Source organism: Cornus florida, unplaced genomic scaffold (genome assembly GCF_030987335.1).
Source record: "Cornus florida cultivar Cherokee Brave unplaced genomic scaffold, ASM3098733v1 CherokeeBrave_3.0.0_Hap2_Chr10, whole genome shotgun sequence".
NCBI classification, from domain to species: Eukaryota; Viridiplantae; Streptophyta; class Magnoliopsida; order Cornales; family Cornaceae; genus Cornus; species Cornus florida.
In genome coordinates this window covers 21,674,464-21,698,270 of record NW_026775580.1, presented here as the reverse complement: position 1 = coordinate 21,698,270, position 23,807 = coordinate 21,674,464, and the positions used below count along the sequence as shown (strand labels likewise).

Genomic DNA, 23,807 nt, shown 5'->3' with positions numbered 1-23,807 from the left:
ACTTGATTAAAGCTTGGTCCAAGGGAAAATCATTTTTTAACTAAGCAAATGGACCAAACTTGAAACTTATTTAAAAAATAAGCTAGGTTCAAACAACCCATGTTCGTTTCGTTAGGCTTATGAACATGATCAAGAATATGTGTTCATGAATGGGCTAAAAAAAAAAAAAACTTGTATATTATTGAAAAAAATTTACAAATTGAATAGCACTTATATCTTACTAAATTGAAGTAAAATTTTTGCAAATGCATTTTGAATTTAAATATAAATTTAATTATTATAGATTCAATTAAAAAAATATTGTGTAGACACAGGGATTTTAATAAAAAAGAATTACGTACAAGATTCCGTAAAAAGATAATAAAATATTATTTATTTGTTTAGATTGTATATTTTAACTTCAGAAGGATATAAATGAAAATATGAGTTGTTTAAGCTTAAATGGCTTTATTTTTTATGTTTTATTTTTTATTTTTTATAAACAGTACTCGTACTTATTTATCATATTGAAATCAATTCGACCCAAACAAAAAAAAAAAAAAAAACATGGAGTTAATAGTAATTCGCTGCAGGGACATATCTGTCCCATCATTTATTTGGTGCCCTAATTTGCGTCACGAGCCTGTTATACCGCGAACTCACAAGCAAATCCATGTGTTCGGATTTCGCATATTCTCTCTACGTCTATCTCTCTGAGTTCTCAGTTTAGGGCTTAGGACTTGGGCCTTTTTCTACTTTCTCAATCTGTCTGTCTCTCTCTATTTTTATGTATTAATCTATTCTTGTTTCGTTTGGAGTATCCATCTTTATCTTTCTCTCTATATATATATTTGTGCGTTAACTGTTGTTTTGTTTGAGTTTGGAGTGAGCGGAGTGCGATGGGAGTTCCGGCATTCTACCGGTGGTTGGCTGAGAAGTATCCGTTGGTGGTGGTGGATGTTATTGAGGAAGAACCGGTTGAAATCGATGGCGTTACGATTCCGATCGATACTAGTAAACCTAACCCTAACGACCTCGAATTCGACAACCTCTATCTCGACATGAATGGGATTATTCATCCTTGTTTTCATCCCGAAGACCGGGTACGGATTCAATCACTGTTTTTCATTGTACCTGTTATGAGTTTGATTTTGATTTTGTGTTATTGATGCTCTTTGTTGTTCATAATTGCTTGTCACTTTTGAAACCGGTGAATTTTTTTTGATGAATCTTTGTGGATGACTAAATGTTTTTGCATGTGGTTGTGATTTTCAAGTCGGTTGTTGGATTAGAGATTCGTGTTTGATCACCAGTAATTGAACCTACAGCACCTTAGAGTTGCCAGTAAAATTGCATTTTTTTAAGCTGACATGAAGATTGAACACCCAGTACACACACTTTCATAAAATTCTGTTAAAACCATAAGCTTTTATGAGTCACATGTTCAATCGAAGATAGGAGCTGGGAATTTGTGTTCTTCTGGTGGCCAACAATGAGGTGCTCTTATGGGCGCAATCCTTCCCCCCCCCCCCCCCCCCCCCCCCCCCCCCCAAATTTCACCTGTAGAAAGCATTGCCTTGGGTTTAGATGGCTGCTTAAAACAGTGATGCAGAGTACTTGTCACAAAAAAAAAAAAAAACGCAGTGATGCAGTGATTAAATAGCAATTTTAATTTCTATTTGCTAGAGAGCGGAATATCTAATTCTAGGGAAATTGTGTTCATGTATATTATTTGCAGTGTGAGAGCTTATATCTTATTGGAATTTCAAAGTTTCAATGTTCATATATGTCAAACTTTGGGACATAATTTCAAAACTTTAATTTTACCTATAGTTAATTATTGAAAAAGGCAAGGTGCTGATTGTGGAAGGGCATCAAAAGTATTGTAGAAGGAGACAAGAACATTTAAGTTGGTTCCAGTAAGCTCCGATTAAAATCGTTACACACATAATTTGACTTATACAAAAAAAAAATAAAAAATAAAAAATAATAAAAAAAAAAATTGAAGAAGAAAAGAAGAATTTTTTTACATACATTATTTGGTATTGGTGTGTTCTTCTTTTAGACAGAGTGGCTAGCCTTTAGTTATCGTAATTGGGTTGATGGTGCTCTTTCAGATGGGAGGCCTTAGATTTAGGCGTACCATAGGAGGGAGGTTTCAACCTCTATGATAATGTGCTTGTTTGTGCCTAACATTATGTTTCAGTTAAGTATTTGTAACATTCGAAATACAATGTATCATTTGTTTGATCTTTTTCTTTTTTCAATCAAAAGGAGCAATTTTATTTACTTATTTAAAAAAAAAGGAGCAATTTTATTCGCGAAGACCAGCACCAGTACAATTTGAATAAACACAATCATTTAGCCATGAAGGCCAATCATCCATTTCAGTATCTTCACTTATCCTACCCAAAGCCCATCTGCTAAGCTGATAAGCTATAGAATTGCAACCCCGAGGGCCCATTGCAACTTAACATGTGAATATCATCACAAACAACCATTGCAAGGGCATCCAATGGCTTTAAGGACATCACTTATTGACAATCCCCCTCCGCCAAGACGTCGTGGTAACCCCACTGTCTCAGCTTTTTCAAGCTTCCTCTTAAAACCATAGCCAGCCTCACCCGCTATGGCACTACTCACTTGTTGGAAAAAGAAAGTAGCAAGATGCAAGAGTTTGACTTGGTTGTCCTTGAGAATCAATCCAGCTCACTCCAGCCTCTAAGCTCGATCTGAAGCATCAACATCTAGCTTTAAAGACTAGGAGGCACCCAAAGATCAGAATAGGAGGAAGAAAGAGAGCTTTGCATATGCAAGCTATTCTCCTTACTATAAAACTCCCAAAATTCATTGAAATTCTGGATTACCTTGTCAAGCATTGCCTGCGGATCCCATCTCTTCTTGTTGATGTGTCAGTCATTCCTATTAGTCCATATCTGCCAACAGATGAAAGCTCCCAGGTTAGTAAGTTTATTTGAATGCTCCACCTATATAAGAGGTTAGGAGGGAAGACCACTCTCCTATTGGCATGTGCTAAACCTCTCACCAAAACCAATTTTCATTTGACTTGCTTTCCCAAACTAGTTTAGCTACTAGTCAATTGACTCCCCCTCTTCTCCATAGACACAACAAATATCATCATCGGCGTCTCCTCTAATCTTGAGATTCACTAGAGCTGGAAGTCTTTCAAGTATCCAAGTCAATCATCTGCTCGTCAACAAACTTGCTTCTCTAGCGATCGTTCGCCCTTTTTGGTCTCATAACTGATTTGTTGATTTGAATCAGATTGTTGAATTCCTCCTGGATGAACACTCAATCACATATGATGTTGTCTGAGGAAACCCTAGAGTAATTTGGGAATTCTTGTCTTGCAAGAATTTTCTTCTCTATATGATTAGACATCAAAATCATCCCTAACTAACTATATCCCCTTATTTATAGCCAATAGAGGTAACTCATTCGTTTTAGGACGGATAGTTCCTGTAAATTTGCGTTTTGAGAGAGTTTACAAAAATATGTATGACAGGTTGAATCGATTGACCTTTTGATCAAAGACTGCTCGACTACCATCGATCTTTCAACTGGTTTTCAAAAATAAGTTTCAGCCAAAACTCAGTCGATCAGGCTACTTGACACTTGTTGATTGATTGACCAGCCGAAGCATTACTGCTGTCCAGTTAAAATATTGTTTTGAAAAATGTGTAGAACATTAACTTTGTAAAGCCATTTTTCTAAAACAAATTGCAAATAAATTTGTGAGCCTAACCAAGATCAACATAGGTCAAATAAGGTGTTTCTATACTCAATTTACCTATGCCCTAGATATGTGATTGAGGATGCGAACTTCACTCCGTGTTTTTTGCAATTCCGTGTCTGCTTCGTCTTCAACAAATGTACTCGAACAACTCAAGACAATTTGATACATTACAACAGAAGTTTTGATTTGGAAATTGACAACACGACTTGTATACTTTTTTTTTTGATAAGTAAATTGTATTAAAAGGTGTTCAAAAGGGGAACGCGTCCCAATAATAGTACAAAAGCCAAAATCAAAACAAAAAAAACAATCAAAAACCAAGGAAAGAGGAGACCTATGAACCTAAGGAACCCAAAAAATCCGTGATCTCCTCTGTAGAAGAACAATCTCTCCCCGTACCCCAACAAAAAAGAGAACACTACTTGTATATTTAACATTCTCATTTATGGATTTGTGTGGGGGAGAAGGGGAATCGAAGAGAGCAAACCAGAACAAGAATATACCCTTCCGATCTAGGTTTTCTTATATATTTCCAGGAAGATCAATCCACAAAAGGAAAAACTTTCATTCATAAGTATTTGTTTGTGTGTGTGTGTGAGAGAGAGAGAGAGAGAGAGAAAGAGTAGGTAGAATAAGGTGTCATCGATAGTGGTGTTGAGAGAGAAAGGGGTCCAACTGCAGGTAGACTGGGGTTTGTTGTTTGCCAGCGATTACTTAACGTGTTTAGGCAGTCTGAATGTGGCCACATTAACCCGCCTAAACCCACTGATTTTTCTGGTCTGCACTAATCAACTCATTGAAGTATTATTTGTCACCTCTAAGATTAAGGAAGGTGCTCTTCTTACTTGAAAAAAAAAAAAAAGAAAAAGAAAGGGAAAGAGAGGTCAAGAAAGGTGTATAGTTTGACAATGACTTCCACAGGGAGAGTTACTAAAGCGATATATCTCTGTTATCTTCAAAGATTTTCTGTTCATTTTCCTACCCCCCCACACCAGCACAACAACGACACACGCACGCTGCCGCCGCCGCAACAACAACAATAACCAAAAAAAAAAAAAAAAGGGCAAAAGAAAAGTAAAAAAGAAAGAAAAAAATGGAAAGTTAGCACTATCCTATTTGTTTGGGGACCATAACAGCTTATACTCATGCGGCTTGCCTTTTCACTTCCATTTTTTGAAATTATTATGCTCAACGTTTATAATCATCATCATCATTGTTATTATTTTTCATGATGCAAATTGTTGTATCTCTGTGTTATGTATATCTGACAATGCACATGAATGCTGCTTTTAATTTTATATTTCAGACAAACATACTTATCAATTTTGTTCTTTATTTATTTGTGTTTTAGACAAATATGTCTTGACACTCTTATTTTGTTCCATGCAGCCTTCTCCCACCACTTTTAATGAGGTGTTCCAGTGCATGTTTGACTATATAGATAGACTTTTTGTAATGGTGCGACCCCGCAAGCTGCTGTACATGGCTATTGGTGGGTGATTAGGTTGAATTATCTACGCAACTGTAACTTGAAAATTTATAAAAATTCATTTGCATTATATAATACTGATTATCTGGAAAAACCTGGTAGATGGTGTTGCCCCAAGGGCTAAAATGAATCAGCAGCGGTCTAGGCGTTTTAGAGCAGCCAAAGATGCGGCAGATGCGGTATGTGCCCCTCCTATACATTTTTGGTCTTCTACATAAATTCTATAATAACGAAATTTTTATTGGTGACTTTCATTTCAAAGGCGGCTGAAGAAGAAAGGTTACGAGAGGAGTTTGAGAGGGAAGGCAGAAAACTTCCGCCGAAAAATGAATCACAGACTTGTGATTCTAATGTTATCACTCCGGGAACTGAATTTATGGCTGTTTTGTCAATTGCTCTTCAGTATTATATCCATCTCAGATTAAACAATGACCCTGGGTGGAAATCTATAAAGGTATTATCTCTGTTTTGTTTCTCTTGAGAGTACATTGGTGTACTTCTTTGGTGTTTATGTGTTATGGCAACAAGAAAAAGTTTCCTTAGTTTTGCTTTTCTTTCTATTCTTTTGAAGGTTATCCTTTCTGATGCAAATGCTCCCGGGGAAGGGGAACATAAAATTATGTCATATATTCGTCTTCAAAGAAATCTTCCTGCTTATGATCCAAATACGCGCCATTGCCTTTATGGTCTGGTATGTCTTCTTCAACAACACCCATGAGTATATAAAAGGAACTTCTGGTTGCTCTGCTTTGTTAGTTACTTTTGTAGACTGTTATTTTTGGATTTTTAACTGGCACTACGCAACAGGATGCAGATCTAATCATGTTGGCTTTGGCTACCCACGAGGTTCATTTTTCAATACTCAGGGAGGTTTGTATACATACAATTTGTGTTGCTTCAAATATAATATTTTTAGACTTTTATGCTTATTGATTTTTTTGACTTGCAAAAGATGTCAAATTTACTGTTGCAGAAAGAATAAGGAACATGCTAGAAACCTTTTTTTTTTTCATCTTCTTCAGCTATAGTCATATAAAAATATTGACAGTCTGTTTAAACTAAGGAATTGGAATTTAGTGCTTATTTAAGTTATGTTTTTGATCTCTTCAATTTCAGTGAAGTAACAGACATGCCTTTCAAATTTTACTTACCAGGTTGTATTCACCCCTGGACAACAAGACAAATGTTTCATATGTGGTCAAGTGGGTCATTTAGCGGCAAATTGTGAAGGAAAGGCAAAGAGAAAGGCAGGGGACTTTGATGAGAAAGGTGGTGGTGATGTGGTTAAAAAGCCCTACCAGGTTTGCTTTGATCCCTATACTAACAGTAATAGGTAGAGTCAGTAATTTCTTTTTTGATAGTGCCTTTTACTTTGTTACCTTGCTTTGCTAATGTGAGCACATTTTGCAGTTTCTCAACATTTGGACTCTTAGAGAGTATTTGGAATATGAGATGAGAATTCCAAACCCTCCGTTTGAGATTGATTTTGAGTGCATTGTTGATGACTTTATCTTCATGTGCTTCTTTGTCGGCAACGATTTTTTACCGCATATGCCCACGCTGGAGATTCGTGAGGTTGGTTTAGCTGTTTTCTGTCTTATGTCACTTGATGTCTGAAATACGTTTGATTTGGCAGTAAAATTAAGAAATATCAGCAAGAAGGGGAATCTCTTGAACTTCCCCAACCGGAACCATAACTCTCTTTCCCACAATCACTTTCAGTCCGGAGACAACTTGGAACCAGATCAAAACACATCTCAAGTATCTTACCTGAATTCATCAGCATCACAGAAAAGAAGGGCATCATTCGTGAACAAGAAGTGGGAGATCTCCAATTGACTGGACAAGTTCCTTCCAACCCTGAACCCTAAGAAAACCCAATTCAACAGCCCTCCTCGTCAAAATATCTTTCTTCTTATGCTTTTGTCTAGAAACACTCGAAATTTATCAATATGATTTTTCATTTTATTTATATATTTATTTATTTCTAATCTGATTTGTTTTCAGGGTGCGATTAACTTGCTGCTTGCTATATATAAGAAGGAATTTAAGGCTTTGGGTGGATACTTGAGTGATTCCAGCAAGGTATTTAATTCAATATGTTTTGGCATCTTTTATGAATACCTTCAAAGAGTTGTTCTTATTTTCTGTTATTGTTTCTCTTTCTATTTGTCAGCCAAATCTGAGCAGGGTTGAGCATTTCATTCAGGCTGTGGGATCTTACGAAGACAAAATATTTCAGAAAAGAGGTCGATTGCATCAGGTTCGTTTTGCTTCATCATCTACGTGGTTGTCTTCCTCCATTATATATATTCACTGTATGTCCTTTGGTTCTATTGAATTAATGAATTTTTTGAACTTCTCTAGAATGCATGTTTCTTAATTTTCCCTAATGCCATGTGGTCTTCTATATCATTTAATCTATCATAATATGGCATATACATTTGTTTCCTGGTTATGGTTCAGTTGAATATCTGAAACTTCAAGTGAGTTTTGTTATACGATGGGTTCATTGCGCTGCCTTAGCAGCCACATATTGAACTATAGTATTGTTATGAGATGGCTTCATTTTGTTGGTTTCCTTAAGAGCCATCTTTGAGTAAGATAATATATTGGTTGGATTTAATGAAATATGATTTTCAAATTCTGCTTGGATTTAATGAAATATGATTTTCAATTTCTATATTGAACTATGAATACTTCTCCCAGCCTTCCTAGTAGGAAGGTTTCTTACTGACAGCTATTTTGGCTGCTTCCACACTTGTTTCATGTGACGGTGCTCTGCAAGTGCTACAAAAGAATGTGGAAGCATCAACAGCTTGGGCAATATCACTGCGTTATATATTTATTCTGTTCATAATTATCAGTGCATTACTATCATTATTTATTGTCTTCTATTTGCTAATTTTCTACCTCTGTCTACATGGTACTGCATTTTTGCTAATATAGACTAAAGTGAATCCCTCAAATTTTGTAGGAAATAGATATACACTACAAGAAGTAATGAGAAATTGCATATTCTTATCTCTAGTGTAATTTCATTTTGGATTTTTTACTTTTTGTTTTTTTTAATCAATAAACTGCACCCTTTTTGTGGAGGTGAAACACTGAAATATGACCTAGATTTGCAAAATATGACCTAGATCAACTTTCACCTGCTGGAGAATGGTTCTAGGAAAAATAAAATTCTTTGGCCTGAATTTTGGCGGAGGGGAAGGCGTTACTTGTGCTTCGCATATTATGATTTCATAACAATGTGCCACAATATTCATATTCAATGCCATAGTAATCATTATATTTTCATTATTATTCAGAGACAAGCTGAAAGAATCAAGCGTGGAAAGGCACAAGCAAAAAGAGGGGATGATGTAGAACCTCAATTTAAACCTGAATCTCTCGTTCCTGTTGCTCAGTATCACGGTTCTCGTCTTGCTTCGGCTCCTTCACCTTCACCATATCAACAACACAGTTCAAAAAGCTCAATATATAAAAAAAATGGACATCAGAATTCCATCGTGCGTGAACCAGTCCCTGACACTTGGAATAAGCGGTCTGGGACATCTGATGGTACAGTACCCCATGGTCGGTCTAAAAAAGTTGCACGATTGTCTTCTGGGGCGACAATTGGTGCTGCCATTGTTGAAGCAGAGAATAGTCTTGAAATAGAAGTACGTTTTCCCTCTTCAGGAAAGGCACTTTAATGTTGTTCTGCCTACACTAGACATTCTTTAGGACTCACTTTATATGGGCAATTTTTAGTTTTGGTTTAATGGTGCATTTATCATATATTAATACTATTTAATAATCATTATCATTATTGTTATTATTAGTATTGATTTTCTATGGGTTTTTTCACTTTGTTAATTTTTTATTTATTAAGTTCTATGTTCTCTCTTTCTGATCTCAGTCTCAAGAACATGAAAACAGAGAAGAAATGAAAGCAAAGCTAAAGGATTTACTTCGTGAGAAGTCCGACATGTTTAACTGTGAGAACCCAGAGGAAGACAAGGTCTGTGCACACAAATGCTGTAAATTGGTTTTATAATAATTTTTTTCTCCCTATGTGCTTGTGGTGGTGTTGGAGTGTTAGTGTTGTTCCTCTTATAGGCTTAGGATGGTATTTTAAGATTTATTTAGTAATGGAAATCAATGTCAAATTATCGATCACTGAATTAAAGCTCCTCATAATTGAAGGCCAGCTAAAGGAAAGAGCAAGTGAGTGATTCAAAATGAAATAGTTATAATGTTATAGACTTGTATTTTTCTTTAGAACCAGATGTTCTTTTGAAGTTTATATAGATCAACCGGAAATTGAATGCTTATTTGTACAATAGAAAAATGCCGTTATAGACTTGTATTTTTATTTAGAACCAGATGTTCATTTGAAGTTTATATAGATCAACAAGAAATTGGAATGCTTATTTGTACAATAGAAAAATGCCATTTTAACTCTTTACATGATTAAAAACACATATGAGAAAAGTACTAGTATAATTTTTTTATTAAAGAGTTGGAACTAATGGAAACATGGAGCATAACTTGGTTATGTTGAGATATGTGCAAGCTTGTGGATGAGTTTATGCGCGTATAGCACAATTATTGACAACTGCAAGCATTTTATTGTCCCTACGATTGAATACTTTTTTTTAGTATCCCAATGTATTAATAAATCAGCCTTCCATTATTGCTTCTCATATCGAACTTTCTTTTTCTTTTGGACTACATCTGTTAGAATTCTGATTGCTAAATGAGGCAAATTTCAAATTTCATGCTGCTCATATGATTCATCTTGAGTGTTCATTTTACTATTTTCATTTTATTAGGTCAAATTGGGAGAGCCGGGGTGGAAAGAGAGATATTATGAAGAAAAGTTCCCTGCGAAAACCCTCGAGGAACTTGAAAGAATACGGAAAGATGTTGTAAGTTATTTGAACTTAACTACCGTTGATGATTAATAAATGTATAAAAGAACTTCATTATTATGGAATGGGGCTGGTTTGGGTCAATTCTGTGTTCATCACCCTTTTGTCTTTTGTCCCTGAGATTGAAAAGAAAATAAATGGTCATTATATTCTGTTTTTTTTTGAACATTTATTTAAGAAATATTAGTAAATGTGGCTATCTTCTATATTAGATGTATTGAGTTTGTGTGTTGAATGTATGTGTATATATATGTATGCATGTGCTTAAGCGTTGGATTTATCAAATATCTAAATTCAATGGCCTAAGGACGATTAACAAAGCTTTGCTTGCTGAATGCAATGCCCAATTTCAACTAGACATGTTGGGCACATGATTATGGTATGCATTTAGAAAAGTCCATGTAACTTAAGTTGTCGTTGGGTTGGGTAAGACGTTTGAATTGGGATTGGCTGAGTAAAACTGATGGTGACTCAAATCCAGGTGCATAATTTGAGTGGCTTATTTAGTTGTCTAATTTGGCGAATCGATTTGCTATAATTTGAGCTATGCATTTTTATTTAAAAGAAGCTTTTCTTTTAGTGAGCTGGTTCTTTCATGATGTCCTTTTTTATTTTATTATTATAATAATTTATCAATTTTCATGAAGTTCTTGTTGGCAGTTTTTGCATGTCTCATGGTTTAATTTTTTTTAAATTTTTATATGTAAAATTTTACACAAAAGTTGAATAAAAGACCTACTATACTTCCAAGATGTCCACAAATTCTACAGTCCTCTAAAGATTTACAGTTCCACCCATGAAAAATAGAGAACTCAATATGGAATTTTTTACCCCCAAATGGGAGTCTCCTCCCCCATCAAAGGATGCCCTATTCTCTCTTACCACAAACCCTACCACAATACAAAGACAGGTTGCCCTCCAAGCATCTCGGGCTTGGCTACCTACTATACAACCTCTCCATGCCTCAGTCATGGCCATCGTGGAAACCGGTAAAACCCAATGAACACCAAAAATAACAAAAAACATAGCCTGAACATTCGTTGCCACTGAATAATGCAAAAGAAGATGATTCACGAACTTCTTATCCTCTTTGCACATCCATCACCAATTCACCAGAATTTGTGCCTCTTCCTCAATCTATGAATTTAGACAAGATCTTCTCTAAGGTTGCCGACCACGCAAAAGCAAACGACTTTTAAAGGGGCTTTTATTTACTAAATTGCCTTCCAAGGGAATGAGGACCCCTGTGAATCCGAAAGACTGATAAAAAGAACGCACCTAAGCCCCCGTGCCAGGAGCCTACACAAATCCACTCATCAAGCCCCCACTCCTCCACTTTGACGGTACAATAAGGTTCAAAATTGTACCATCTTCTCCAGCCTCGCTCCTCACCAAAATTTAGAATCACTGTAGAAATGCAGCTTGCTCAATATTGAGCTTGCAAACTATCCCTGACACCCCACTTTGGACTTTGAACCCCACACGCTTGCTGGCAAATAAAACCAAATCCAAAATCTGATGCACTCCAACAAAAGCATTTTGAGAATCCAAGATCACTTCATCAATCTCTTTTTAATCGCAAGACATGGACATTGGCAATAATCTTATTTATGCTACCCACCAAACTAATTAGTTGAAAGTCCTTGGCCTCTGTAGCTCCTTCCTTTTTTGGGGATGAGATCAATGAAGGACGCAATTCAAACTCCTCATAAACTGCCCATGCTCATGGAAGAAGTTGATCGAGTCCATCGCCTCTTTCTTAACCACCTCTCACATTTGATGAAAAATGACCTGGTGAAACTATCTGGATCCGGTGCCTTATCACCTTTGCGTATCCTCAATTTTATCTCCTCATCTTTGTAAAAGGCCATTCCCGTCAATCTCTATTTTTTTGCTGAGATGCTGTCTAACTCTAAGCTTTTGGGCCAACATCTCCAATGAGAGGATTCTGCATACAACTGCTGATAGAATGAAACAATTCCTCTCTTAATGTCCTCTTCTTTGCTCAACAAGTTACAATCAATACGAATTCTTCCTATATGATTCCCCCTTCAATGGGCATTAGCCATCCAATGGAAGAATTTCATATTCTGATCCCCTTGAGACACAATGCCCTAGACTTTTGCCACTAAGATTTTTCCTCCAATGAAGCAATCTGGCCAAACTCTTCCTTACAGTCCTCCGTCCAACAAAAAGCCACATTATCCATCTCTACCACCTCTTCTTTGCGATCTAGCTTAGAAATCTCCATTATAAGCCTGGTTTTGTGCCACTCCAAATTGCCAAGCACCTCCCTAGTCCACTTCTTGATATCTATCTTCAGCCATCGGAGTTTATTGAACAAAATAAAACTCGGACTTCCCCTCACCTCATAGCCAGCCCACCAACTTGTAACTATTCTCTTTGCCATTTTATTATTGGAATTGTAGTTAATTTCATGGCTTTTTATTTTTATTTTTTTTTATTTTTATAAGTAAAATATTATTAAATAGTTAATTTCATGGCCTTAAATGTTCCGTGGGCTAATCACCTTAATATCTGTGTGGCAAGGATTGAACCTTTCTTCACTGAATGCATGCTTGCAAATGTATGTTCCAAGAAAAAAATATTTTGATATTGTTAAGTTAATATATTCATGCAGGTACAGCTTAATATAGTAAGATAGGTTATGTTGTCGATATGGGTAAAAGGATGACAATACTATCAATGAGAAGCTCCTCTTTTAGACGGTTAAATCGGTTCACCCCACTCCTTTTTGATTTGTAGCTTTAAAGTGCCATCTTTGACCGAAAGATGGGCGGTTAATAGAGTTGTGAGCGCATTATTGGAAAACGATTTCTAAAATATGCATTAGAATTTAGATGTCATGAGTGCATTTGTGGAAAATGAGTTTAAAAATACATCTCTAAGTAGTGTTATTTTGAAAGAAATTGACTTCTGGTACTAGTCATTATTGTATAACTCACTGCCACATCACTGTTACGTGGTGAAGGCACCAGCATAGTTACCACTACTATCACTGCTGACACGCGAGCCACGATCACTGTTATTGCTGACAATAAGTATACACGCTGATTGGGGTCCATATTTTGGAAGTATCCATTTTTCATAGAAGTCATTGGAGTCTCCAGGATTTATTTTCAATTGCATAAACTCGTCCTCCTTGCCAGAGATAGGCTGAACAATCCTTTTGACCAGCATTTTCTAATTTGAGACTGAATGAGCTCATTGGAGTTGCCTCCAGCTTTTTGCTGTAAATTAGGAATGCAATCTAAAGCAATTAAATGGAAATTAGATGCAACATGTAGATGTGATTTTATCCCCAGTTAATTTTATTTTTTTACATATTTGTTGCAACATGCAGGTGTTATTTGTAAATTAGATTGTATGAGATTAGACCTGTTAGTGCTACTTGAAAGAAACTTTGGTTTCAGCCTTGCAGGGCTAATGGTATTATTAGGAATTTTAGGAGATTTTAATATCTGGACATGGCCTGTGCTTTGTAGTGATTCTATTTCATGATTGGTTTCAAGTTATTTATTTGAAGGGTTTCTGATTGATTGTTCCACGCTCATGTTTTAGCTATAATGGGTTGTAGTTTCGTAGTTGCAATAATGGATTTTCTTACAAAAATTTCGGTCTTTTCCCTTGGTAGGTTTTGAGGTACACAGAGGGCTTATGTTGGGTTATGCACTATTACTATGAAGGGGTTTGTTCCTGGCAGTGGTATATCTTTTCTCCTGCCTTTGAGCAACATTTTTTTTTACTTCTTATTAGTTGCTATTAAACCTCTCTCTCCCTTACCCACCCACCTACCCACACAAACACTAAGACAAACATGCTTTTGTCTCTATTCAACACACAAGGAAATATATTAGTATTTCTTTGTGAATGATGAGGCCATTGGCTTCTATGCTTGATTTCAAGAATCTTTTTTGCATGGTGACATCTAAACATTCAAAGCTCCAGTAGTTGGCGTACATTGGACTTGACACTCCATGGGTTATTGTACAATGCTCTTGTATTTCTTTCATAAATGATTTAACTTTGTATGTTGCTTTGCTTGCATATATGCACGAATTCTTCTCACACTGGTTTGGCGATCCAGATTTAGAGATTCTCTCTTTTCCAGCACAAAGTGCTTACATTTATAACATTATTCCAAATAGTTTAGTATGACCTTAGTGCCTCTTCATATTTATCTGTGTGTACAAGTTCATCTACCTAAAGGTGTTTTTGTACTTGATTGAGGTGTAAAAATTTTTGGCTTCCATATTCTTTGTACTTCATGGAACATGAATTCTTTTTCTTACAGGTTTTATCCTTATCATTATGCCCCATTTGCTTCCGATCTCAAGGATCTTGGACAGTTGAATATAAGCTTTGAACTTGGTTGTCCGTTCAAACCGTTCAATCAGCTGTTGGGGGTTTTCCCAGCTGCAAGGTCGCTCTAGCCACTTTTTCTTTTCTTCTAAAATGTTGATTACATGAAGGGTTCTAACTGTGTGTTTATTTGCAGTTCCCATGCCCTTCCTGTGCACTATAGGAAATTGATGACAGATCCCAACTCACCTCTTATCGATTTCTATCCAAGTGGTACGTGTAGTGCTTGTCCAAATTAAGCATTCTTATTTTATGAGTTCAACCGCAAGATATTATTTTATTATTTACTTTTGTTCTGCCTGTCAGATTTTGAAGTGGACATGAATGGCAAGAGGTACTCTTGGCAGGTTCGTTTCATCTGTATAGCATCTTGATTTTATTCTATCAACATGCTGGCTTATGAGGAGTTTCTGTTTTATTTTCACGGAAACCTTATGACATTTCTCCTGTCTGCTCATTATCCTGAAGGGTATTGCCAAATTGCCTTTCATCGAGGAAGCTCGCCTTCTTGCAGAGGTTGAAAAGATTGAGCATACATTGACGGTATGGTTATATGAAGTCGGCTTCTGAGAATGCTCAGCTCCTGGGTTCTTGTGCAAGATGAATATCATTCTCTCTTATTAAGTACCGTTATTCTCTGCAGGAGGAAGAAGTGCGGAGAAATAGTGTGATGTCTGACATGCTTTTTGTGGCATTGTCTCACACCCTCTCTCCATACGTATTTTCTCTCAATGATCGTTGTAAGCATCTGTCAGACAGAGAGCGAACTAAGGTTAAGGAGAAACTTGATCCAAGGGCCAGGTTTGTGATGCAATGCTAGGTTTGATTATTTCGTTAAATAATTTAAGCTTTCAAATTTCAGTGAGGGTTTGCCTTTTATATTTGAGGATATCATGCCAATCTGAGGTCAAGAGAAATTGTCCTCCAAAATCTGGTGCTTGAACCAAGAAAATTGACAATGCAATGGATTTAATACATCACCACATTTAATGGCAGATTTAAATTTTCTAAGCAATAACAAAATAACGACTCAATTTCAAATTAAAATACATAAGGGTAATAATAAAACAAACTTCCATTCTTAACTTGATGAAAACCGTAGTAATAACTCATCTCAATCTCTCAAAATAGAATACAATTGTTCCTCACTGCATAAAACTCTTTAACTTGAATGGAAAACAAGCTGAAATAGACTGAATCTTTTAATCTATGCTCTAAAAAATGTGGTCAAATCTTCGACCTGTGTATTTACTTGAAATGTTAAAAAAATGTGGTGAGCTCACAGCTATATAAAATAAAGAATATATCAGTCGTAAACAATATTCATAACTCAACGATATCAATTATTCAGCTTTTATAATAACTTTTATGATAATTCAATGATATTAATAATTCTCTCATAAAAATAATAGGAGTAACATCAACTATCTTAATTTCTAGTTCAATTATCACCATCACTGTAATCCTTGTTCTGCAATGCTTCCAGGCAGTAATGGCAGTACGGGCGGAACTCAGCGTTACTTACTATATTTACTAATTTGGGGGGGTAGGTTTCCGTTAGGGCTTCTGTCCCTTACAAGGAGAAAAAGGGTTCTGCTGTCCCACATGCTTACATCAATTCACATTAGAGTCTTTTAACCTCCATAGTGATATTTCCTTGTTTAGCTTAACAATGGTCCCTGTTGTTACAATAATGGCATGCTTGCCTAATGGGCTCTCTTAGTTTCCAATGGACAACAAAAGGACTAGTCCAACACGAGTTTGGATATAAAGTCACTCATTAAAAGAGCGGATGTACTGTCACTATAAGTGTGGGCATTCCGTCATTAAAGAGAGGTGCGTAGATAACTTTATTGAAGAGAAGTGCGGGTCACTGAATGAAGTCCTTCGTTTATTTTGGAGGTTCTGACCCGCTTTCCCCCTTTCTTTGTTCCGAGTGTTCGCCCCTTCCCCCCCTTGTTTGCTTTGTAGCCATGATTTTTTATTAATTTTTTATAAGTAAAGATTGAATAAAAAGCGTTCAAAAGGGGGACGTGTCCCTCAAAAGCTACACAAGGCCAAATAGGGCCTCTAAACCCTCAAAGACTCCAAAAGATCTACAAGTTTCTCCAAGGATTTACAATTTCTCCCAAGTACCCAACAAAAGGAGTACTAATAATGGAGAATTTCAACAATATTCAGTAGAATATGGTGTACATTATTAGTTAATTCATTTACTCATCTTAGTATGGTGTCCTTAGTTATTTCGTCTAAAAGTCTAAACTTAAAACTAGTTGTGGAGAATCACCCAATTGTGCTATATATCTATCCATGTAGATCATCATGTGCCTTAATAACTTATGCTTCATTTTGTCATCAAAGTTAAGCCATTCATGTCTTCTTGATTTTCTATTTTATACTTTACCATTAAATCCTTTTAATTTAGCGAGGTGGACTTCATAATCATTTAGGTAAAATGATTAATTGATTATTATAATCCAACCTCGTGAATGCTATTTTTGAGCATATATTCATTCTAGTATCATAGTTGATTAGAAAGTCGGTGTTGTCTAAAATTGATTTAGTATCTTTCTCTGGTCACTAAAGGTATCTACTTAGAATTTGGTGATGAATTTTATAATTTAAAAAAAAAAAAAACTAGACTTGGTCATATTCCCATATTGATAGAGGGTTCACTTAAAATCAGATTTGACTCCTCACCTGAGCTCTAAACTCGGACCATTTGTAGATACCTGTGCATCAGTGCGTGTGGGTTGAGCATCTGTACCGTAATATTCCACAAGTTATTTATATCGATGGTGCTCGTTTCCCTTGATTGGGAATTGGGTTGGAATAATTAATATATATATATATATTTTTATAAGTAATATTTCATTAAAAGACGCTCAAAAGGGGAGCGACCTAAGAAGTACAAAGACGCCCAAGGCGACACTATAATTCCAAGCTATCCATAAACTACAAAAGATGATCTAAAGCTTTACAATTTGTCCCATTGACCCAAAAGAATAAAGAAGAAAGTATGTTGTATTTGAGAGACCAAATAGGTGACTCCTCTCCATTAAAGGATCTCCTATTCCTGTCACGCCACAAACACCACCATAAACAGAGGGGAGTGGCCCTCCACGCATTTGGAGGAGGTGATTAACTGACTCGCCCAACTTCTTACACATGCAACACCAGTTGACAGCAATGTGCCTTCTCCTTCTAAGATTATCGATAGTGAGAATGCTTCTTAGGGCAGCCAACCAAGAAAAAAATGCCACCTTCAAGGGGACTTTTGTCCTCCAAATAGCCTTCTATGGAAAAGCTTGGCCCGGGGCCTCCGACAGTAACCGGTAGAAGGCCTTGACCTCAAAAATCCTTCTAGGGGATCCCACCCACACCATCTCATCCATGCCTTCACCCTCAGCCACCTGACTGTAGTGCATCACAAAGATATCAAGGACCTCCAAAAATTCCCAGTCGTGAAACTCTCGACGGAACTGAATGTCCTAAGTCAATCTACCATTATCGGGCCAATAACAGTCTGCCACTAGAGCATGCCTCTTCATACTTCATAGAGATCCTGAACAGCTGATGGAATCTTCAGGCCAACACCAAATTACCGCACCAGAGGTCCTCCAAAAATCTAACATGCCTCCCACTCCTGACTCTGAATCGAATGTGGTTGGAAAACTCATCCCACCCCTTCAGGATAAACTTCCAAATGCCCACCCTCGCTGGGGAACCCACCTCCCTAGAAGCCCAACCTCCGTCCCCCTCTCCACACCGACAAACAATGATCATTTATTTAGGTTTTACTTAGCCTTGTGCCACTATCAATTAACTAAGTATTTTTTTTTTTACCAAATTACCTCTTGCATAGTCTATTTAAGTTAGTGGAATTTCGGTCATTAAAGAGGGTGTCTATCAATTCTTAGCACCTGCAACAGTTTTTCTTTCATGGTAGCATGAGGTATTATAATTTTTTAGAATTTATATACTTCATTTTTTTTTTTTGGGCAATAGCAGTAGTAATTAAATGGTAATTAGATTTTTCCTGCCCCCTCCACTAGTTCACCACATTATCTGGAAATATCCAATCTCCTATAAATATATATATTTTTTTCTGAAATCCTCGAATTTTCTACTAAATTTTTAAAATGTGAATTGATTTTATTTTTGTTCTTTTTATTATTGTTGTTGTTGCTGTAACAAAAAAGCCAAACACGGCCGACTATTGTCTTGAACTACCAACAAAATCCACAATTTCCCCCACAGATTTACATTTTCACCCATCTAACCAAAAGAATAAAGAACTCAAAATAGTGTATTTAAGAGACCAAATAGGGTTCTCCTCGCCATCAAAAGGATCTCCTATTTCTCGCACGCCACGAGCCCCACCATAAACAAAGGGGAGTGGCCTTCCATGCATTTCTAGCTTGACTCTCTACTATACACCCTCTCCAAGCCTCAATCATGTCCAACGTGGACCTGGGGAACATCCAACACATACTTAAAGCAATAAAAAAACATAGACCAAACATATCTCGCCATCGAACAATGAAGGAGGTGATTCATCGACTCCCCTGCCCTTTGGCACATGCAACGCCAATTCACCACAATTGGGCCTATAAGTCCTAGTATCCTAAATAATTTATTGTGTGTTGTTTGCTGGAAAGAAATAGATAGTCTTACATACATGTGCTGAATTTAAGACAAGGGTTTTTCGTATGCCTGACTCTAGCAGGACTTGGCTTCCAATTTAAGAAACTACTGATTTGATTGCAACATGTATTTATTTTTTTTGATAAGTCACAACATCTAATCTAACCCTACTAAAATCTACAAATAAGAACCTTATAACATGACCCAATATATAACCTAAGGACCTTATTACAATTCCAAGTTGATGATGAAAATAATTCAATGCAAATCACATTGTAATTTCTTTTGATTGTTTGGGCTATTTTCTGATTTTATTTAGGGCTATGTGCAGTGGTGGAATGAATGGTTATATATCCCTGTGTGCCGGAGATCCTTGCCCACCAATTTTTAGATCACCTGTTACGGGAATGGAAGACATTATGGACAATCAAGTCATGTATGTTTCCAAACCCTCATTATAATCTTTTGAAATCATAATGCATTCATGACTTCTTATTATTAGTATTATGATTTAATTTCATCTGTTACCCATTTGTTCTTCAGATGTGCTATATACACACTTCCAGATGCTCATAAACATATCACTCGGCCACCTGCAGGAGTTGTTATCCCAAAGAAGGTATTTTGTGACTAATTTAATTTCTTACGTTGTCGGTGGGATTTCTTATACAATGGCCAATTTGTTTTCTGGAATTTGAATTCATCACGTAGGGTGGCTACTTGAGTGGATTTGTAATTTACCCTTGTTTTTATGAAGACTGTCTACGTAGTTACCGGTGCATAGTCTATAGTAAATCGAGGTTAATGGAAGAAAAAAAGTCAACCAATGTTTCAATGTTAGAATCATAGAGAATGGTAAAAATGGCTCTTGTTTCAAACTATATGGTGTGACTCAAGTTCCCTAACCTTTTATTAATTATAGTTCACCATGAATCACTAAATTTGTTGTGTTTGTTTGGCATGTTTGAGGCCTCTTTTTAGTCAACTTTTTTAATTCTGATTGGTACATAATTTAGGTGTCTTATTTCAGCGTGTCAGAAAACTGTAATGTCACGCTATTCTTCTTTTCTAAATGCGGTGGATATCTTAAGAGAATAAAAAGTAGATGGTGTATGTTACACTCATTTGAATCATTTTAACTTGTGTTGATAAGTTGGTTCTTTTCCCTTGAGTGATTCAATATTTGTGTTTGCATCACTCATTTAAAAAGGAGATGTTGTATGTTTAAGTTGTGTTTTTAAGTTGGTTCTTCTCCCTTTCAGTGATTCAATATTTGTGTTTGCACCGTGTATTGAGATGAATAGGAAAAAAAAAATCCGACAAACCCATTGTCCGAAATATTTTATAGCTGACTTCATGGATTCTGTTTCTCCAATTTACTTCAGTCAGGGCTTTACTTTTGGTTGGACTGGGAACCTACATGCCTTATCTTCTACCTCTAGTTATCATTTTGGATCTTTCTCTTGTCTTTGCAACACATTTGATTTGAACTATGCCTCACATTCATGTAGCTGTTGGTCATTTCTGTACATAGCACAACCATATTGATATCTTATTTTCTTAGATGTAAACATGTCTAAATTTGTCATCTTATGCTCATTTTATCATCATGCTTATTAACTCTTTGAAGTTCCTATGGATAATGTTATGACTCAATTCATGCTCATTATTTACTTGGAAATGAACTTCTAAAGCAAACATTATGACTGATAGTTTCGTTCTTGGTGATAAAACCTTTTCTTCTACATTATTTTTCAGCCAAATATTTTTTATTTGCTGTCATGTCCATTAACTGATACTTGACAGAAGCCAAGTAATACTTGGTAGTATGGTTCTTGTAAATACACTAATATTGGCGACTTGGAGCCTAATGTTCCTTAGTAGTTTCATTTTTGCAAGTGAACGTCAATTAACAACTTGGATCTGAAGCTTATACAGGAGCAGAAAAGATGTTGTAGATTGATGATATGAATCACCTAGAATGGATTGGGTAATAATCAAAGTAGAGAGGGACAGGGCTGCAAATGAGCCGAGCCAAGTTGAGCTTCAGTAGGTTTGTACGTGACTTGTGCATTTGTGGGAACTCTGGCTTTGCTTGGGAGCGTGACAAGCTCAAAAAGTTGAGCTCAGGTTCGGCTTGTTTAATAACAAAAGTCGTTCTGGCTCAATTTTAGCTCGTGTTCAAGATCGCTTTGCCACCTCCATGAACTTATATGAGTCTACACTTGCCTATATTCACGAACATATGTTCATGAACTAGTAAAAGTCTACACAAGCCTATGTCTATGAATGTGTTCGTGAGCCTGCCTATGTTCATGACAAGCCTTCACGAGCTTAGCTTTCACGGTCTTAGAGGAGTCGTGCCTAACAATGTTTATCAAAAATCGAGCTCCAGTTCGGCTCCATAACTTGATGAACGAGCTCGAGCCGAGCTTTGAATGAGCTGATCCCAAGCTATTTTATTTTTTGAGATTAAGCTTTAATTAGCTTCTTCCTAGTTAGATTCTTGTAAATTCTATTTACATTTTACATAAAGGGAGCAAGTGTAAGTTTTGTTGTAGAGGTACATATATGCTATAGACAATCAAACGTGCCTGCACAGATTCTTACATAAACTATGTGCAGGCATATATAGCTTGTAAGTTTTGGTTACAATTATTAATTTATACTACAGTGTTGCTAAGAAAACAATGATAAATTGATAATTACACAGTTCTAGTTAGTCTATTAGTTTTGGTTAACCCGGCTGGTTGGGGTATTTTTTTCATCCCTACCTTCTCTCCCCCTCTTCTCTCTCAATCTATTTCTTGTAGTCGATCATCCCATGTATTTATGAATTTCGATTCCAAATCTGCTCCTTGCAAATTCATCAATCTACATGCGACCTTTTGGTGCGTCTTTGGCATACATTCATTTTTCTTTTTCCATTTTTTCCAGTAATTAATTTGAACTGGTTTGTTTTGCGTGACCTCAAGTCATGTATTGTTTCACTGGAAATTTAGAATGGCTTTGTGGGGTTTATTTGTGGGGCCTGACATTGTTATTCTAACTTATCTTATGTTGTATTAACTTGTATACCTTTTGAACTATTTACAGATTGTTACGGTCAGGGATCTAAAACCTGAGCCTGCTTTATGGCATGAGGATACAAGGAAGCCTTGGGAAAATGGAAGGTATTGTAAATCTTCGTTTTGTTTCATCAGCTTATTGTAGTAGGCTGATTCAATCCTTTATATATGTTATTGTTCTCCTATTATCCTCTGTTGTTTTCGTGGAATATTATTAAGCTATTTTGTCTTTGGGGTTTCTTCCCTCAGGCGAAACCCCCCTAGAGCTGTTTCTGGCCAGCAACTCGGGGAGGCTGCACACCGACTTGTGGCTAACAGCTTACAGTTAAGAGCAGATCGAAATGGTTATGGTGATCATATGTATACTTCATCCCCATCCTATGCCGCTACCGCACATGGACCACCTTTGTCCTCGTACCAAAATAACACATACCTTGGTCAGGAATATTACGGGATGGTTCCGCCTGGAACAGGCTACCCTTCTTCTCAAAGTGCACGTGGTCAATACTGGTCATCAAATCCCACTAATGTGCAGAATCACTTTAACCATATATATGTTCAACCATATGCTTCATCTGCTGCCCATGATCCGTACATTAGGCAACATCATCAGTATGAGAGGAATGACCAATATTCTACCGAGAGTGGAGAGTATCCTTTGCATGCCCCTCCACCAGGATTCCAGCAAAATGTTAGTAATAGGTACCCTTCTCATACCCCTCCACCGCATCCAGTTCAATCTAACAACAGTTTTGGGAGGTACCAATCATATGGAGCTGCCAGCCATCATCAGTGGGGTGGTAGTACCCGGCCCCCACAGGCAAACCAGAGTGTCAGTGAAGGGTATGATCATCGGCCTCAACGGGGAGGCAATCAGTTCTCAGCTTTGGGTAGGGGAGGAAGTAGAAGGCCACCACCACGTGGGTACGACCGGTAGAGCAAAGGTTGTAGAATAGGTGAGTTAATGTCCAATATTTTTTTTCAAATTTTGATACAGTTTGTCTTTAGCTCAATTTTTTTATTATTACAGATTGATTTTGTAGGTCTTACTGATTTGGTTCTTTTATATTTATAATAAACAGCAGAATGTTTAATTTATGATGCAAGAAGAGGGGCCGTTTAACAACATGATAGGAGTTATGTGTTGAATTTTATGCTTTCAATAAACCAGAATTGTATATTGTATTTCCATCTTTTAGCTATAAATGATGGCTAGAATTTCCTATGCATATACTACTATTATTTGAGACAATTTTGAATATTTGTTGGATCGTATGCCCTCAAGAATTCCGCGGAGAGAGAACCAGAGCTGTTTGTAAGAGTTGAGGAGGGAAAGGGAAGGAAGAGGGGGGAGAAAAAGAATTGATTGGCTACACCAAGACAATCAAAGTCCAAGCAGCATTCCTCCATTAGATGAGTAAGAACTCCATAACCTCATTAATGCTTGTACCAAATTTGTTTTCATGATAACCTAACAATACTCTATATTGAACCCTCATTGCAACTTAATTTTCATTATACTCCGTTTGAGATTGCTTCTGTAGTGTGCTTAAAAGTATTTT

General features: G+C 36.6%; 1 protein-coding gene across 2 annotated transcripts; it reads left to right on the top strand.

Annotated features, from left to right (window-relative positions):
• Window positions 1–635: 635 nt before the first annotated feature.
• LOC132278760 (5'-3' exoribonuclease 3-like) lies at window positions 636–23,784 on the top strand. 2 transcript variants are annotated; one of them, XM_059780643.1, is made up of 24 exons: window positions 636–1,082; window positions 5,126–5,228; window positions 5,328–5,404; window positions 5,488–5,679; window positions 5,797–5,916; window positions 6,033–6,095; window positions 6,380–6,526; window positions 6,636–6,800; window positions 7,233–7,310; window positions 7,402–7,488; window positions 8,540–8,893; window positions 9,133–9,234; window positions 10,049–10,144; window positions 13,803–13,873; window positions 14,463–14,591; window positions 14,667–14,743; window positions 14,837–14,877; window positions 14,999–15,073; window positions 15,174–15,331; window positions 19,509–19,613; window positions 19,721–19,796; window positions 22,274–22,350; window positions 22,495–23,201; window positions 23,328–23,784. In XM_059780643.1, the coding sequence occupies exons 1-23, from the start codon at window positions 879–881 to the stop codon at window positions 23,180–23,182; spliced, it is 3,285 nt and encodes a 1,094-aa protein (XP_059636626.1). In that variant the 5' UTR covers window positions 636–878; the 3' UTR covers window positions 23,183–23,201; window positions 23,328–23,784. The 2 variants fall into 2 exon arrangements, with proteins under 2 accessions (XP_059636626.1, XP_059636625.1); XM_059780642.1 differs by having other exon boundaries at window positions 19,497–19,613.
• The last annotated feature ends 23 nt before the right edge of the window (window positions 23,785–23,807 follow it).